Source organism: Rutilus rutilus, assembly GCF_951802725.1.
Source record: "Rutilus rutilus genome assembly, chromosome: 17".
Lineage (NCBI taxonomy): Eukaryota > Metazoa > Chordata > Actinopteri > Cypriniformes > Leuciscidae > Rutilus > Rutilus rutilus.
The window spans coordinates 4,959,309-4,978,984 of NC_140230.1; the positions used below are offsets into that span (position 1 = coordinate 4,959,309).

At 38.6% G+C, this 19,676-nt stretch overlaps 1 protein-coding gene across 5 annotated transcripts; it reads right to left on the bottom strand.

The window, feature by feature from the left end:
• Positions 1-1,342: 1,342 nt before the first annotated feature.
• fez2a (fasciculation and elongation protein zeta 2a) lies at positions 1,343-17,809 on the bottom strand. 5 transcript variants are annotated; one of them, XM_084385090.1, is made up of 9 exons: positions 17,467-17,809; positions 14,903-15,011; positions 14,697-14,810; positions 14,125-14,257; positions 13,094-13,344; positions 11,810-11,890; positions 7,643-7,718; positions 7,469-7,534; positions 1,343-2,863 (listed from the first exon to the last, which is right to left on the bottom strand). In XM_084385090.1, the coding sequence occupies exons 1-9, from the start codon at positions 17,751-17,753 to the stop codon at positions 2,847-2,849; spliced, it is 1,134 nt and encodes a 377-aa protein (XP_084241216.1). In that variant the 5' UTR covers positions 17,754-17,809; the 3' UTR covers positions 1,343-2,846. The 5 variants fall into 5 exon arrangements, 4 of the variants coding, with proteins under 4 accessions (XP_084241216.1, XP_084241218.1, XP_084241215.1 ...); XM_084385089.1 differs by having other exon boundaries at positions 1,352-1,680; positions 17,467-17,790; XM_084385092.1 differs by lacking the exon at positions 11,810-11,890 and having other exon boundaries at positions 17,467-17,790.
• Positions 17,810-19,676: the final 1,867 nt, after the last annotated feature.

Genomic DNA, 19,676 nt, shown 5'->3' on the forward strand with positions numbered 1-19,676 from the left:
TGAGGAACAGATGATTTTCATTTAACAGCATGTTGAACAGATCAACAAGCCTTTTTTCTGGCACTACATTATTGCAATGCTGCACTGCGAATTATTGCACATTATTATTGTTATTATTATAAGAATTATAGTAGAAGTAGTATTATCTTGTATTGCACTGCATTATTTACCACTCACTGTTTCTGTGGCTTCTTGTTGCAGCTGTAAATCATCAATAGTAATATGAAATCTTTGTATTTATTATTGTTTACTCTGTCCTGTAATTTGCAACCTAAGCATTTTTATTAGGATCATGAATTAGTGTCTATCCAAGCATTTTGTATAAACATTATTTACATTTGTTTGTGATATTGCATTACATCAGCGCTATAACCTCACTGGGTGGAGTGTCATCTGTCCGCTCTCCACACTCACACTCGCAGACGCTTGGCAAGCGTGGACTAATATGAAAAACATGACGGGTGTTAACTAGAAGCACATGCAGCTGTTATAACCAGTGTTGGGGAGAGTGACTTTTAAAAGTAATACATTAACATTTCATTCTACCCTAAAGAAGTAACTAAATGCGTACTTTTCACCGAAAGTACAGTGCGTTACGGTACTTACGTTACTTTTTCTGGGCTGGGCTTTCTTGTTTGTTTTTTAATAATAATAATAATAATAATAAAAGCTCTATTTTTTGGTAAATGTAAAGGCCCTTCCACACCAAAAGTGAAATGAATAAGCCTCAGACTGAAGGACATGCAGACTCATGCCTGTACGGTAGAGGGCGCCGCTAAAACAAGACTCTACTTTAGCAATAAAAAGAAAAAATGTGGTTCATTTAAAGTCATTTTTGCTTATTTGTATGGTTGAATTGGATCATCGAATGTCAGCAGCAAAGACATGGATCAACTCTTTCAAACTCGCCCCCCCCCCCCCCCCCTCCCCCTTTTTTTGTGCCAGACCCCAACGTTTCTGAGCACTTTCTTGGCCCCCAGATTATTTTGTTGTATGAATATCTGAACATGCAATATATCAAAAGAAACAACAGAGCCTCTGAATTGTATTCAAGCTTCATAAATATTTCTTCCTGGCAATAATGCTGGAAAAACTTTCAATATTCTCTCTAGTTAAGACTATAGACTGACTATATACTGGCTCAATAAACCTATCATGAGAAATATTCACTTTTATAAAAGTGTGACAACTAGCCCCAGTCTCCAGTTTCAAGAGAAACTTGATGCAGTTGCAGATCACTAGCAATAATTTGTCAGGCTAATGAATATTATGGTATTATCCTTCAGGATTTAGCAAATATTCATTTGTCTTTGAAGCAGAAAAGAATGAGATTTTTTTTTTTAAATATATATTTTATTTTTTGCTTTGAAAAGTATAAATAAAAGTAAGAAACATAAATCGCCATATAGTTTATACATATTATACAAAACAGTCAGACACAATATTAGTATCCGGTCATATTAATTTAACACAAAGAACAAACTAAACCTGTGATCTGAATCATTGACCGTTGATTGCAGTCCAGCTAGTAAGTAAGTCTCATAAAGCACCAGTTCAACAGGCACACGAGCAGATCTCGCATTCACACACCGGCACAGAGCGCGATCTCAGCATGTAGATTTGTTTAATAAGGCGTAATGTGTGTCAAATACTGTCACGCACCGGATGGCTGGTCAGCGCCTGCATAGATTCAAACACACAGATTCTCAGCAGTGTAAAGCTAGCTGTTTACAGTGAACTGATGTTTAGTGACATAAGGCATGTTAACGTGTGAAAGAACGGTAAGTGCACACACATCTGAAAGTAGTGTTGTAGATCAGTGGCTCTCGGCCTTTCAGGACATCAAGTGGCCAAACATATAGTGCCACAATTGTTTCTCGTGCCCAAGTAAATACGATGTTTAAAAATTAATATTATCATGAAATGCACAGCCCACACAATATGCCAAATTATTAATATGACATTTGCAAAACCGGCAACATCAGTCTATCCCAGGGTTGCCAAGTCTGCGGTTTTCCCGTGGGATTGGGATACTTTTAAATTGTTTTTATTGAAGGTTTGACATATTGCATAAATCACATTTGACTGAATTGCTTGCGTCGTAATATTTTACTCCTTTGATAATCATCAAATGATAAAACTGTGCTAGATAATGAATATATCATGAATACATTATGATTTTGAATACATTATGATTTTTACCATGTAGTGTTGACCCATCATTTGAGATCCGCTGATTTAGATCATTCGATACTTTGATAAACTGATGTTTGGTGATATTTGTAAAACCCACACCTCTCTCTCTGAGTGTAATCACGCAGCATTAGTAGGCCTACATCAGGACAATCCACCTTATGTTTAACGTAAGATTAGTAACGTGAATGTGCGAGGCTTCCGAACAAAAACAGTCCGTTTTGCAGCTTGATGTCGCAAACTGGTGTTTGTTGTCATATTGTTTGAACGTCCTATCGTAAATAGCGCAAAGCTGGTTTGAAGCGCAAATTTGACCATTCACTGCACTTCGTTATTCTTAGTTATGTCCCTCTAGCGCCTACTAGCTGACTTGTACGTTGCAAAATAAGGTGGATCCTGACATTTACGTTGAGACAAGCCCTAAAATCCAGATCTGCATTTGTCCTCCAATCTCTAAATACACACACTGCAAACCTGCAAACACACACACACACACACAGAATACTGCAAACTGTGAGGTAAAACATGCAACATACAGTCCGACACATCAGTACAGAAGACCTGAAGTCAAACACATCGTGCATCGATCAACTGACAGTGAGAAGGTCAAATCTGAGGGAATCCCCGAAGAAGCTGAAGGGACTCTCCTCTCGCTAGGTGGGACAGAGCACTGTGAACGAGAAATCATGGTCAAGTTCTGATGTATAATAACAGAAATCATCATGAACAGATCAATGCTTGCTTGTTTGATAAGTAACAGTAAAGGGAGAAACCAAAGGAGAAGTCGGTTTCGAGTCTTTTGCATTCAAGTCCCGAGTCAAGACAGGCAAGTCCAAGTCAAGTTGCAAGTCCTCGAGTTTAAGCTTCAAGTCTTAAACAAGTCATTAGTGCTTTTTGCACAAATTAGTGCCTCAGTGTTAAATACTACAGTAAAGGAAATGTATACTAATTTATATCAGGAAGGCTTTTAAAATAATGTTCATAACTTACCAGTTCAATTTCATGATTGCGATAAAATTTTCACTAAGGGTACCCATCTATCTCAGTTCAATTTAGGGATTGTTCTTAGTTACGTGTGACAAAATAAGGGAAAAAAAGATTTTATTGGTTACAGAGTTACAAAGGCAAAATCATTTCATAGAAATAACTGCTACACATTTTGAGTGCGTGTGAGAAAGAATGTGTTTATGAGTGTGTCTAAGCCATTATTTGGAACCTAAAATAAACCGAATTAGAAAAAACTAACTTTAGTTTTAAAACGTAACAAAATTAAAATTAATCGTGCTTTGCTATACATTAAGTTTAAAATATCGAGTCCCTGGTTAAATTATTTAAACGCGACAGTAATTGTAGAACATTCCTATTTCCATGGCGAAGTGTGTGTCACGTGACACTTTTTTGGGGCTACGTGCCTGTCATATTTACAGAATGTAAATCCATCCATTTGTAATTGAGTGGCTGGTGAACAGGGAGAAGACTTTATAGTTCCCTATAGACTAAAATGTGTTTGTTGTGAAAAAAAAACATGTCTCAAAATTATTTGAAAGGTTTATTATTTCCGCTTACAAATTGACATCAGCGTGGGTTTATTTCTCAAATTATAAATGGTTCGCTAGTACTTGTGTATTTAAATGCCTGAAAAAAACACACAAAAAAACCCCACATTATTTGGTTGAACACCGTCTGAACGTGTGATAAATGACAACTGACAAGTGCTGCTGAACTCTGGCTCAGCTGCAAAAGTGCGAGAGCAGTAATCAGCGCTGTGATCATGCGTCAATGATACAGTGTTACACTACAGAGATTACAACTCTGATCTGTGGTTTTAGAAGGTAGGTCGAGTCTTTCCAAGTCACAGGGATCAAGTCCGAGTCAAGTCGCGAGTCATTGTTGTCAAAGTCTAAGTCGAGTCGCAAGTCATCTTTGAGTATGTCAAGTCGAGTCGCAAGTCATCAAATTTGGGACTCGAGTACAAGTCATGCGACTCGAGTCCACACCCCTGCTTTTTTCCATACAACAATAGTTTATAGTGACCATCTGTCAGGATCCAAAAAGAATCAAAAACACTATAATTGAAGAACACGTATGAATCCTTACAATGTCTTTTACTGTTGAATCTGAATATATTTAGGCTCCTATTGTAACCGTTGGCTCTCTTATTATTATGAGTCTATGGCCGCCTGTAGACCAGCTTGGAGAAAAGTTATGAAATTTGGCACACAGATAGAGGACAGTCTGAACTTTAACCACAGCAAAAAATTAAGTCTCTAACTCAATCCCTCTAGCGCCACCAACTGTCCAGAGTTGCACTCATGTTTACGCTAATAACTTTTGAACCGTAAGGGCTAGAAACTAAATAATTTTTTCCACTGATTCCCGATTCCTCCAATTTGAATGCAGTCTTCAGTGTCACATGATCCTTCAGACGTCATTCTAATATGCTGATTTGACACTCAACTATTATAAATTATTATTGGTGCTCAGTTATGAATAATGGTTCTTATCAATGTTGAAAACAGTTGTGCAGTTTTCACCCTGGATACACTTTTTTTTTAAGGTTCAAAAGAACAGCATTTTTCTTTTGTAACATTATAAATGTCTTTCCTGTTATTTTGATCAATTTAATGCATCCTTGCTGAATAAAAAATTATTTATTTAAATTTTGTTATCTTACTGCAAACTTTTGAATGGTCACGGTATCACGGTTTCCACAAACATATGAAGCAGCACAGCTGTTTATAACACTGATAATAATCAGAAATGTTTCTTGAGCATCAAATCCTCATATTAGAATGATTTCTGAAGGATCATGTGACACTGAAGACTGGAGTAATGATGCTGAAAATTCAGCTTTGATCACTGGAATAAATTACATGTTACAATATATTAACATAGAAAACAGTTAAATAAAATTGTAATAATATTTCACAATATTACTGTATTTTTGATGTGGCCTTGGTGAGGCTTCTTTCAAAACCATTAATAAATATGAATTATTCCAATCTTCTGATTGGTTGTGTATGTTTTAATGATGAAGTCATTCAGATCTGAAACCAGTCAATAATGGTGAGTGAGTAAATAATAATTGTCAGTTTTGGATGACGCTATCCTTAGACATGTATCAGGCCACTAAAGGAGGAATAACGTGAAGCGCACACAGGGGATCGACTGCATGTAACTGAGCAGCGCTGACCGTTGCCGGGTAGGTTTACAGGGAGGCTAGAGTGAAATGCGATCTGTTGCTACGGTAACGGCGGGAGACAAACACAGGCGCACTATGATCTAAATGCTCATTATCTATTAACTAAACCTCTGACAAACCTCACAGACCAGCACTAGAACAAATCCTGCAAGAACAGAGAGATCATGAAGGAGGACGAGCAGAGGATTATAATGAAACCGAGATCTTAATAGAACAGTTTACATGTGAGCAGAGCAAATTAATTCTACATTAAGATGACTTTCTATGATGATCAGCTCCATTAGTTCCATTGTAAACTCTTTGCAGTGGAACACAATCACTTTTAATTGGCAGGGTTGTGCATCATTCATAACAGGACGCAGAATTGCAATCTGTAAAATCGTTGAATCTGAATCTAAAGATGCATTAAATACTTCGCAAGGGAAAGAAAGAAAGAAAGCAGGACCGGATGTGACAAAATAATGACACTGATTTAAACATCCAAAGCTATCCCTGCTAACAAAAATATGTTCTGAGAACGTTTGGCATTCACATTACCATTAAGTTATGAAAACCTAATTTCTGAAACATTCACTTTTTTTTAAATGTTTTAAAAATGTTTTTTCTTGGTTATTCGAACATTAAAGGAACATGAAGACGGAAAATTTCATCAATGGCGGGGAAAGAGTTAAAGGGATACTCCTTTTTTTGGAAATAGGCTCATTTTACACCTCCCCCAGAGTTAAACAGTTGAGTTTTACCGTTTTCGAATCCATTCAGCCGAACTCCGGGTCTGGCGGTACCACTTTTAGCATAGCTTAGCATAGATCATTGAATCAGACAAGACCATTAGCATCTCTCTCAAAAAAATGACCAAAGAATTTCGATTTAAAACTTGACTCTTCTGTAGTTACATCGTGTACTAAGACCGACGGAAAACCTCATACCTGCGTAATAATCAAGAAACTTTGCTGCTGTACCATGAGTCTAGCAGGCGTAATGATATGACAGAAAATCGCAACTTTTCATTTTCCGTCGGTCTTAGTACACGATGTAACTACAGAAGAGTCAAGTTTTAAATAGGAAAAATATCGAAACTCTTTGGTCATTTTTTTTAGAGAGATGCTAACGGTCCTGTCCGATTCAATGATCTATGCTAAGCTATGCTAAAAGTGGTACCGCCAGACCCGGAGTTCGGCTGAATGGATTCGAAAACGGTAAAACTCAACTGTTTAACTCTGGGGGAGGTGTAAAATGAGCCTATTTCCAAAAAAAGTGGAGTATCCCTTTAAATGTTCTAAAAACATTCTGAAACAATTAGTAGCATTTAAAAAATGTTAGACGAACATTGAATTTTTAGAAAGAAAAAAACATTTCATGAATGATGTATAAATAATTTTTTTGTGAACATTATTAAAGACCAGATAACTTTAAACAAACGTTCTATCAATGTTACTGGAAGAACTTTTGTTTAGAACGTTGAGAGAATATTCCCTGTTAGCTTGGGATTTTTTAAAATAAATTATTTTACAATATTGAAGTGCCATGTCATACAAAACTGGCTGAGTGGACACTGTCAGAGTGAGAGTCGCGTCCATGGTGGATCTTCAGTTTTGTGATGTTATTACATACATTTTTGCTCATTTTCATGGAAGATTCCAATAATTGCGAAGCTAAAATTAGATGTATAATTAGGCTACAACACATTAGTGCAGAGAAATGAATGCACTATGGAATTTTCTGATTCACATTTATCATTTTGATGTCAATAAAGTCTCTGAATACAGTGTGCTGGACATTTTATGGCGGACATTTTTACGTACGCAATTATTTACACTTGTTGCAAAACTTGTCTTGGACTAATGAAACTCCTTGAGTTCTTCTTGAAAAGCAGTTCATTTGTGAAGATTATCATGATGAACAAAAACGTGTAAAGATCATGAACTTTTGTTTGTCACAGAGCTTACATTTTCTGCAATAATCCAAAAGTCATTGGAAAGATCCTATTGGTGTTTCGTTTGTGTGATGTGAACATACAAAAATATGTCAACACTCTTCTTAAATTAGGCATGTCTGTTAGTTGAGCGTTGTTACCTTTGAGGATGTAGTCTGTGAGGAGGCTTGGGACTTTATCACTGTCATCTCTCATGGCTTCTAAAACTGCAGAAAAGCCAACGTTAACAATGATAGGTCAAGATTTATGTACTATTGGCAACTTGTAGCAGAGAAAGCAGGGTATTGGTGTGAAATCAGAGCACTTGGTCTCACTTTTGGTAAAAATCTGCAGTTCTTGGACTGATGGCGGCCCGTCTTTCCTCTCGTACGGGATTACCGTTGTTACATACTGGATAAAAGATGAGCACAGATGAGAGGGGTTAAACAGTGTGTGTTCACTCTCTCTGCACAGTGTTGGGAAAACTACTTTTAACTTTTTAAAATGTATAATCAGATTGTTTGTCAGTATTTAAGACAGTATTTATGTGGCACAAAATCAATAAGGATCTCTATAGGATCTCTATAAACACATTACTTGTACAGATACTTTTACACGAAATACAACAAAGTAAACTAAACACCCGACACCATTTTCAACTAAACACTGAAAACTTTTAATGTTTTGGCCGTTGATTTACACGACAACAATGACAACAATTTTGGGGCGTGAAAACGCAAACTATTGAAAACGGGATTCGAAGTGCAAGTTTTTGAAAACGATACCGTTATCATCTCTGTGTAAACCCAGAGCCCGTCTTCGGAGAGCCTGCCCACTCCCTATTAAGTCCTATTGTACCGAATTTTGGTTGTAGTTCCACCAGAGCTCCACTGGGGGCGATCGCCCATGAGTGCAGAATGAATGGGAGTCTATGGAGCTTGACGGCTAAATTTGTCTCTTTCACCCGATTGCTGTTGAGAAATCTCAGATTTGATTGTAGGTTTTGCAAGTTCAACATGAGTTATAGGTCGAAAGTTGAATGAACGAGTACTTATGTCCTTTCGATTTCTTACAGGTTGAGTTGTTGTTGCCCATATAACACGCTAGCATTCTGCTAATGAACGCTGATTGGTCAGTGAAGGACTGATTACGACCAGAGATACCGCTTGATGGCATCGTGGCATCCGAACCGGGACCAGAAACAAACAAAACAAAAACTCTTCTAGCACGTGTGTTTACCTGTGTCAGCTGTGTTGTGTGTTTACCTGTGTCAGCTGTGTGTGTTTACCTGTGTCAGCTGTGTGTGTTTACCTGTGTCAGCTGTGTTGTGTGTTTACCTGTGTCAGCTGTGTGTGTTTACCTGTGTCAGCTGTGTTGTGTGTTTACCTGTGTCAGCTGTGTTGTGTGTTTACCTGTGTCAGCTGTGTGTGTTTACCTGTGTCAGCTGTGTTGTGTGTTTACCTGTGTCAGCTGTGTTGTGTGTTTACCTGTGTCAGCTGTGTTGTGTGTTTACCTGTGTCAGCTGTGTTGTCGATGCCTCGAGAGAAAAGAAAATGCAGAGCGCGAAAGCACCAAAGTGACTGAAGGATTGCCGTAAAGCAGTATCTCTGGTCGTACGATGTGTATGACGTCATTGACACTTTAAAAGACTTTTTAAAGCAAATAAGTGACTCTAAAAAATCTAACACCCAGCAATGTGTAATTTCTTTGCATTTCCTTTCGAATACAACATTCAAATTACTAGACAAAAAATTACATCCTGAGAAAAGTGGATTTTGAGAGGTATAGCGCCATAGACCTCCATTCATTCTGCACTCGTCCTGTAAGCGCCCTCATATGGAGCCAGAGTGGAACTGCAACCAGTTCAGAAGCTGGAAGTTTACTGAGAGTGTAAGTACTCGCCTTATTAGACATTCTCTGGTAAACCGCAAAAGCGCAAATTTGTGAAAATGGTGACGCATGTGTATTACGTGTTCAGTCTATAGGCGCGTAGTGTTTTTTACAAAGTGACATCGCCACCTACTGGCCTGGCAGCAGAATACAGCGTTTTTAGCTGTTTTTGCAGATCCGCGTGAATGGAGATAATTTTGACAACTTTGTCGCCTGTCCACGAAAACCGTAAGGGAAAAAACTTTTTGGTTTTTAGTACATCGTTGTCGTGTAAACGTACCCTTAAATAACTCAGATAAAGCATATGACAAGTTAAGCACCAACATATACAATAACAGGGTCAAGGCAATAACTCCCAAACTTTTTTTGTCAGCCAAATCCTTTTGACCTACAATAATTTCCTAAAAAGTCCCTTTGATATTTTAAGTTAATATTTAAAAAATGTAACAACACATGTGCATGTTGATGGTTCTCTGGATAATGGTCACATGACATGCATGTAAACAAATAGCATATTTAATCTTTTTTTTAATAATCGTTTTATTTTGACCCTTTTCACAGAGCACTTTTCTACAGTTAATATTGTAAATCTAGCTTGTACGTTTATATATATTACACTATAACACTATATTTTGTTTTATTACATTAAATTAAAATATGAATTAATCATTTAAATTACAGGAAAGCTGCTGTGTGATATCTTAACCAACGCCTGATCGAGTGACTGCAAATTTGACGTTTTTCTCTCTTCTGACTGTAATCAAGCTCTCTCTCTCTATATATATATTTTTTGGGGGGGGGGCTTTTGGAAAGTCCCAGAAACTCTAGTGAGGACTTTTTCTTTTGCTATCGGATCAAATGGGAATACAAATTTTTTATTTGTTGTAGTGTCCGTTCACCACTATAGAAGTTTTATATCGGAAATATTTAATGGCCTTTTAACGGTGACACAAATCACTGGTCAGGGAATGAGCAAGAATTGCACAATATACTGTAGATAAAGTAACTTAGCACGGAATAGCCTTTCCCAGCTTGCAGACAGATTTTTACAGGAAGAAGAGTCTGTGTTGTCCCACTCAATGTTAAAGGAACACTCCACCGTTTTTTGAAATAGGGCTTATTCACCTTCTTTCCTACATTTAGATAGGTGGGCAAATGCATTTTTGTCTCAGTGCATGCATTGTTTTAGTTTGACAGGGTCGGCGCTAGCTTAGCTTAGCATAATGAATGGAATCCTTTGTTGCCAGCTAGCATGCCCTGAGTAAAAGTGATATAAAAAAACAAAAAAAAAAACACCTAATTACTTCTTGTGGCCTGCGTATTCACAACAAGTACAAATAGCGATGCAGATTAACACTAGGTGATTTCCTATGCAGATATTGACTTATATATTAAGGACTATATTAGGGGGAAGCACAGGCGAAGCACTGCTACTTGGGCGTGATATCTCTGCGCCCAAGTAGCAGTGCTTCGCCTGTGCTTCCCCCTAATATAGTCCCAAGTCAATATCTGCATAGGAAATCACCTAGTGTTAATCTGCATCGCTATTTGTACTTGTTGTGAATACGCAGGCCACAAGAAGTAATTAGGTGTTTTTTTTTTTTTTTTATATCACTTTTACTCAGGACATGCTAGCTGGCAACAAAGGATTCCATTCATTATGCTAAGCTAAGCTAGCGCCGACCCTGTCAAACTAAAACAATGCATGCACTGAGACAAAAATGCATTTGCCCACCTAGACCAAATATTCACTATAAGGTGATGGACTTGATCTCAAGCCACTTCTTAGTTGTCTTTGGCCATTGTCTTGTTGAAAAATAACATCTGATCATTCCTCTTTTCATTTTTAGTGAAGCAAGCCATTCAGCAATATTCTCCTGTACTCCCAAGGATTAAATGACTTTATACAGTGAAGTAGCTCACCAATACCAGCAGATGAAAAGGCTCCACACACAACGAAACCTCTTCACTGTGGTAGAGATGCATTTATTACTATATTTCTCAGCAGATTTCCGAAGACACCGCTCTGAAGCAACACCCTGCAACTCGTGTTTCACTGTGATTCATCCCTCCGCACACAACTTCCCATATTCTGCCAAACACTTCACTCTGTCTTTGATGTTTTTCTGAGACAGCAATGGCTTTTTAAGTAGTGCATTTGCTAATTTCATGACCATTATTTTGTGGTTAAGACAATGAAAAGCTTAGTGTTTAGCCATTTTGAGCTTGGCTTATTTCTTTCCCAGGAGTGTATGCCGTAAGTGACTGTGAAAAGGGTCCACGGTAACAGTGTAAACTATAAAAACACCAATATTTCATTTATTCCCAGTTCTGAATAAATTAATATTTCCCTTAGCTACATCTTCACGCTGGATGGCATTTTTCACCAATTCTGGCCCGATGCAGCATAACTTTGCTACTAATCAGCAACTAATCAAGCATAATATTGCTACTAATTCAAATCAGCCTTAGGATTGACAGCACGTCTATGCCCCAAAAAAGATATCTGGGTATTTAACTCACTAGGCTTCAGCTGATAACATACTAGAGCTGAACTTTATGAGCAGTTTCGACAGTCTCAGAAGAGAAGAGGAACCAAGAGGAATAGCCACCTGTTTCTCACCGCCCCCATTCCTAAAAGTGTGCCGAAAACCATTTTGAATGGCAGTAGAGATGCCCTCCATGCTGAAGCGCTACAAGAACAGAACAGAGGAAAGAGGAGAAAGAGACAGGGACAGCAAGAACAGAGTGAACGAGAATATAAAATCACATCAACTACAGCAAGACGTAATTGAGGAAGAAGAAAGGGATTGGGATTGACATCTCAAATGTGTTTCCAGACCAGTAGCTACTTGTGATCGGATATCGTGTTTCAGGGTTGTGATGGGAACATCAGATGTGGTAAACTAAATCTCAAGCGCAGTTGAGCTTGTACACCATTTTTGATGTGCTCTATGTATGTGTGCTGATCAAAAGCCTAAATTAAATCTGTTCATCATATAAAACGATCGTTTCACTTCAGGAGACTTGGATTAAATCGCTCGATTCGTATGGATTACTTGTCTTTATAAACTTTTTGAAGCTTGATAATGTTGCTTGCGTGGACTTGAATGGACAAAAATATAAGAAATATCTTCATTTGTGTCTTATGTCTTATGGGTTTGAACTAACTCGAGCATGAATCTGAAGTTATGACAGATGTTACCACCATAGTGTGATGCATTTCTGAGTGAAAAGGCTTAGTGAACATGACAAAAACAGGATGGGTCTTGATTTTATCCACTGGCTGTTGGTTACATAGTCAAAAGTGAGCGTTGTTTACCGGAACGAATGTGACTGGCTTAAAAATGCAACGCAGTCAGCAAACAGAAATATGCATGATTGAATATAAATTTAGTTATATTAAAAAATATCCTGGCTCTTCCAAGCTTCGGGTCAGAGGTCACTCTTCTGCCGGAACCAGACTCACGTACGGCCGTTACCGGAAGCCAGTGATTATAGTTTATGAATTACAAATATGGATATTTTTCTTACAAAAACGCATGTCTTCACTTCAGAAGGCCGTTTAACCCCCTGGAGTCGTGTGGATTATTTTTATGATGGATGGATGCACTTTTTTGGGCTTCAGAATCTCAGGTACCATTCACTCCTATTATAAAGCTTGGAAGAACCAGGACATTTATTAATATAACTCTGATTGTGTTTGGCTGAAAGAAGAAAGTCATATACACCTAGGATGGCTTGAGGATGAGTAAATCATGGGAAGATTTTCATATTTGAGTGAACTAACCCTTTAAGAAAATACATAGGGTCAATTTTGATTCTGAAGTGTGTGTGAAACAAAACAAAACCCCACATAAACGCTTCCACTAAATCTAATGACTCCTGCTACTCACAGAAGACGGCAGCCTCTCTGATCCAGACACGGTCTTCACCCTCCTCTTCTTCTTCAGCATCTCTCGGTGCAGCTTCTGCCGGTTCTGTACGTCGATGAGAACCGAGATGAAGCTGTTCTTCACCTCCTTCTCAAACTCCAGCTCATCCCTCATGGCCAGATGCTGGACCAGCTCCTCTGAATATCCGCGTATGACCGTCTCCACGTCCTCCAGCTCATCGTTCAGCTCCTCTACACACATCAGCTTCACTCCTGCACAGAGAACACACACTCTTTCAACAATTCAATTCAATTCACGTATAGTTGTATAGCGCTTTTCACAATACACATAATTTAAAAGCAGCTTTGAGTCGACATTACAGTTTAGAGTGATCTGTTATCAGAGGAAACATGCATTTCAGAAATGTACATTGTGACCCTGGATCACAAACCAGTCACAAGTCGCACGGGTATATTTGTGGCAACAGCCAAAAATATATTGTAAGGGTCAAAATGATAGATTTTTCTTTTATGCCAAAAATCATTAGGATATTAAGTAAAGATCATGTTCCATGAAGATATTTTGTAAATTTCCCACCGTAAATATATAAAACATTTATTTTTGTGAGTGAATGCAGCACAATCGTGAACATAAATGAACAACTTTAAAGGAGATTTTCTCAATGTTTCGATTTTTTTGCACCCTCAGATTCCAGATGCTCAAATAGGTGTTTCTCTGCCAAATACTGTCCTATCCTAACAAACCACACATCAATGGAAAGCTTGTATATTCAGCTTTCAGATGTTGTTTAAATCTCAATTGCAAAAAATTGACCCATGTGACTGGTTTTGTGGTCCAGGGTCAAATATACAAAATCACAGTTAGATAAAAAATGTATTAATTTAAACAATGTAGTAATTTAATGCAGATACAATGAGCTCATTGACGTAATGCATAATTGTTTGTTAACAAATGATTATATGACATTTAGAAAATATAGCATTGGTGCATGTTAACAACCCCAAACATGTCTTCCAGAGGGACGTACTCACTGTCCTCGTAGATCTGTGAGCTGTGAGACCTGTGTCTCTTCTGAGAGATGGATGAGAGGTCTGAGTGTGACGCTTTCTGCTCCGAAACCATCTCTGGTGAGTCCTGCATCAGCTCCTCGATCTCCTCAATGACCTAAACATAACCATTCGTTTCAGATATACAGCACACTGCAAACACACGTTTGCGGTCAATATATGCTTGGCCATTGTTTTCTTTTCTTTTTTTTTCTGGTTATTTTGCTCTGTTATCTATGAAAGCTTGTTTCCGCCACAAAAATAATTTTGACTTTTTATCTCGCCATAGTTTATATCTCACAATTCTGAGAAAACGGTCACATTTGCGAGCTATAATCTTGGAATTTCAAGAAATTAAGTGAGAATTGCAAGACGTAAACTTGCAATTGTGAGGAAAAAGTCTGAATTGTGCGAAGAAATGTCACAATTACCTTTTTTTATTCCGTGGCAGAAACAAGCTCCCATAGCGGAGGGCTTTACGATACTTGAAATGAACTGAAATAATTAATATTGTGTGTTTTCTGGACAGCAGGGATGAGTGAGTTTCATGTCCACACCTGTTCAGCGGTGAGCAGCGGCTCCTCAATGATGCAGGACACAATGATGGAGTGCATGTCCATCTGCTCCCTCAGGTCCTCATCATCAGACAGATCCAGGTTCACACGCTCCAGCTGAGGGAACGACATGGAGCGAGCGTTAACGCCGTCTGAATCCCATCACTGGGAGTTTACAGCACAGACACAGGTTCTGGATTTAGACTCACCGGTCTGTCCTCAAGGCTCAGCGTTGAGAGGTGAAGCGATCGGACTCTGGACTGGCTCCAGTCCACTGGCATGACGTTGCTATAGTTGTCCGTGAGAGCATTCCAGATCCTACATGGAGAAAATAAAATAAAAAGAAGAGTATATGACCAAAAGAGAACTTCCCTCCCACAAAGGCCCTGTTTAGGGCCTAGTATTAAGATGCACTTTGTTCGATCGGATCACAAGGAGACGAGGGAGACATTCCTGTTTACACCTGGTGTTTTAATCCGCCTCTTTTGTCCACTTTCAACCACTTCTGTCCTGATTTCTTCCAGGGGAGGGTCTCAAACGACCTCTGGTGTTAACTCTGTGGGGCTCAAGCTGTGCCATCTCCGAACCAATCTGTCTTTTACAAACTATCTAACGTTGGCAACGTTCTTCCTTTACCTAGGCTCATCTCTTTGAAGCTTGCATGGCCATTAAAGCTACACTGTGTCATTTTTTAAGTTGATTCTTAGCAAAAAACACTTTGTTCTTTCAAAATTATATTTGCCCATTAATGTGTAATTACTTCCACCAACTAATCAAGTATTCTCGTAAGCGTAGAATCTGCCATTCAGAATACACACGAGCGAGTCGCTCGAATGGCGGCAGCCATGTTGCGCCTCCATCTTGAAAGTACATTAGCCAAAGAGGGACATACCTGGAAATTCAAGCTTCGCCTTTTGCATTTTTACACTCAGTGGCGCCGTGACGAATGCGAGGGGGAGATTACTCACGACTGCCGGCAGATTTGAAATAATACGGCCACCGTAGGAGTTAAAACGCCCTCGGAAGGGCTAGACAGTAATATTCAGTTGGTAGTCATATACAATTTCACCGCTAGATGGGAGAAAATCCTACACAGTGTAGCTTTAAGAACTTAGCTGGGTGTATCTCTAGTTGGGATTATCTCTTTACAAGGTTCGATGTTTACAGCTGTGGAGTTCTTTAGTTCGCTTAGACTGGATGGCGCTCACTTAATTTATGGCCCTAGATTGTTCTGTTCGAACGAATCATCTCTGTCCGATCTGCCCTCAGATCCTACAATGCAGACGAAGTTTAAGTCCTGTCTGGCTAGCACGCTTCCCGTAATGTTTACGCGTTAGGTCAGTAGGCGCAGAACAGGCGTCTTTTGTGGCTCATCACATGAACGTTTACACTACGAAAGCAATCCAGTCGAATGTGTTTTCTACCTCTGGAAGAGGCTCTGGACGTTTTAGACCCCGTTTACACCTGTATTTAGCATTGTCCACTTGTGATCTGATCAACCAGAATGCATCTTAATACCAGGAGTACACAGGGTCAAAGAGCTGATAGACCTTAGTCAGGGTAGCGCCATTTTTAATGTTTGACAGTGATGAAAGTGAGGCTGTGAGGGGAAAGCACAGTGCATTCGACAAACTGTCTGCGTGATATCATTTTCATGACCAGGAGGGTCCATCTGCATTTAATTCAATATGGCGTCTAACCTGACTAAGGTCTAGTTGTCTTCATATTTCTGTGGAAACCGTAATGCATTTTTGCAGGATTTTTTGATGAATAGAAAGTTCAATAAACAGCATTTATTTGAAATCAAAATCTTTTGTAACATTATAAATGTCTTTACTGTTACTTTTGACCAATTTATTGTGTCCTTGATGAATGAAAGTATACATTTCTTTTGCTGACCCCAAATGTGTACATGCATCCATACCTGAATATTTATTTGGCCAGATTCTAAATAAAATTTAATTACATTTTTACTTCCATGTCCATGCAATGTCGCATTAGACAATATAATAACAAGCCAAGCAGCACCTGCAAATGATGAATTTTAAGCAACTCTAGTCCAGATAATTACAAAACCTTTTCAAAAGAATCTTCACACAGCTTTTCCCAGTCACCATGTCAGAAATGACAAACAAAAATGAAAAAAAAAAGCACCATAAAAATAGTTTGTGAGCCAAATGCAAACATAGCTTTTTACTGACTAAATTTCCCCACCTACTGTAGTTTTAAAATAAAATACAGTGCCGTTTGATGCATAATTTCAGTTTTTAGTCTGTTATGCTTTAATCAAAACTGAAACTTGTGTTTGAACAATCTCACTGAAATAAGTGACACTTTGTTATTTCTGTCTTTAAGAGTCCAAATCATTCTTTGGGGGGATCATGCAACTATATAATTAGACTATTACTATACAACTGTTTACAATTTAGTTTGTCTCTGAACAATCATGCCTGTTTACAAGAGACCGTAAACAACAACATCCAGTCACGTGACCTCTGCTGATGCACAGGAATTCTACATGCCTTCTCCGTTAACTTATAATAATCAAACTCTATCCTCTGTAAACAGTGCAATGGAAATGCCACAAGGACACAAATTAAAGCATAATACAATTTAAGACAGCATCATGTCATGCATTCATTAGATCCACGTTGTTACTGTCTGACATCATTCGTTCAATGGTCCATTGATGAAAAATAGCAACCGTGATGATGTGCATTAATTAATGCAGTGTGGCAGATTTTACTCTAATGCATGCTTTTTATTGACTTACTCATCACATTTCAGGGTCGTATCCTCATTTATTGGCGTCACTGGATAGATAGCGTCCGGTTTAGAGTCTACATTTTGGAAGCATAACTGTAACTTCTCGTCGAAGTGTTTGATGATCTCGTTCTCAAGCGCGCTCTCGCTGTCTGAAATGCCATCCAGCAACAGCGACATCTCTTCGGTGCTCACGTGAACGCGCTCCAGAAGAGAGTTATTCCGTTGTGTTCCGCCCTTGAACGCGTTGAAATCTTGCCACTCATCTTCATCTCTCTGCGATGAAGGCTCCGCCATAACTGCAAACGCAGAGACGCCCGGCTCTAAAAAGGCACGGACAAAATTACGAACCCTACTACGGCGAAAGCTTAGCTCATGAATATTAATTAGAACAGCGTGGAAACCTTCAGAGGCCAGCAGCGTGAACTAATTAATATTCACCGAACTACAGCCAGCGTGATGCTTTTCAGCCAATCAGTTAAACCCGTTGAATGAACGTCACGTTGCGTAATTAATATTAACGAGGAACGAATTCACCATAGTACGCCTAGTAAACTCGCCCACTAGATTATAGTATTTCTGCAGCATTGGATTTGTAAACCACACCGATTCTTAAATATTTGATGTAATATCAATGCAGTCATTTATAATGTAACGAAGCGAAAATGTTTACGAATACTTTGTTAAACTCGGCATGGGAATGGAAATACCAGCGTTATACGCATTAGACCATGTCCAATTTGTGAATTTTTATTTTGTATTTTTTGGTCAATGAAGAAATTGAAATTGTTCATAAAAGTGGCCCGAATAACTCACGAATCATATTGAATCATTCCGAGTGCTTCTCAAACTCACCGAATCGATAATCGTCTTTTTCGGACATTTCTGATTATATCTATTTTTCTTCGAGAACCGATCAGTAAGAGCATTTGGACTGAGAATTTGTCTGATTGGCCGAAAACTGATGAGATCAACATAGCCTACTGGAAATATGTTTTCATGCCATTTTTGTATGGCAGATTTATTATTATAATATGTTTAAATATAACGTAGCCTACAAAACAATTTCAGGCAATTTACTGAAATTAAAGTCGGCATGAAACGGAAGTTGCGACAGTCTTTTCTTCCCTATTGTGCCGTATATTCAAGGGGGTAATCTTTCAGAAAAAACTGAAGCTTCCCCGGGGCCGCCATTGATTAGCAGACCATCACCTGCTGTTAGCATACCATTGACTCCCATTCATTTTGGCGTCACTTTGACAGCGAATAACTTTACATCTGAGGCGTTTAAAGACTCCATTTGTCCATTATTTATTTCTAAAGAAACACGAAAATGTATAAAAGGCTCCATTACCTTGTATCTTACGTTATGGCCCCGTAGAAGCAGTTTTTGTAAAACTAGGCTAACGATTGTGTCATAACCACGCGACTCTCTGTCGCACAGTAGAGAGATGACCGTATGGACAGGAGGAGAAGCTCACGCGCAATCGGGGGGACGTGGAGGCAAAATGACAAAATAATTAATCAGAATTCTTAGCAAAAGTTCTCCTGCTCCTAGCTCGTGGACAGCTCCTACTCACACTCTCCGTCTCTGCAAGTTTCGGAAGGGAATGATTCAGATTTCTCTTGGCACAGCTACTAGAAGACAGACGGGTTGCTCACGTCACATCTACGTCATCAAGCTCAGTTTGAGTCTGCGCAGTACGCTCAGCCATCAGGAAGTAAGAGCTTCTAATTGACTTCACTTTTGTCCGTTGAATCCAATTCACTTTTGTCCGCTGTGTCTAGTTTATATACTGTCTATGCGTATATCGAGAGGGGGTTCAGCGAATCCCCGACCTATATCCGAGTGAAACCGCTTCTGGAACAAGAACAAATGTAGGGCTTGATTTGTACATGGGTAATTGATTGGATGGTTGTGGTTTGCTGATCTCATGTGAGTGACAGGTTGCCCCGCCCTCGTGCCAGTCAACACGTCATCAGCTCTAAGAGGAAGGGGAAGTTCTGCTTTTTTTCCCGCCTTTTCAGTGGAAGCTTTAGTCATGGCAATTAATTACTTTGTTGCAGCAGGTTAGAGCAAAAATCATTTATAAAAAACACAGCAATATTCCATAAAAATGTTTAAAATAAATAAAATAAAATCATATAAATATCATCATTTTTGATTTCATGCTGACTAGAAATGTATTTTTATATTTGTTTATTTGTGTATTTTTTAAA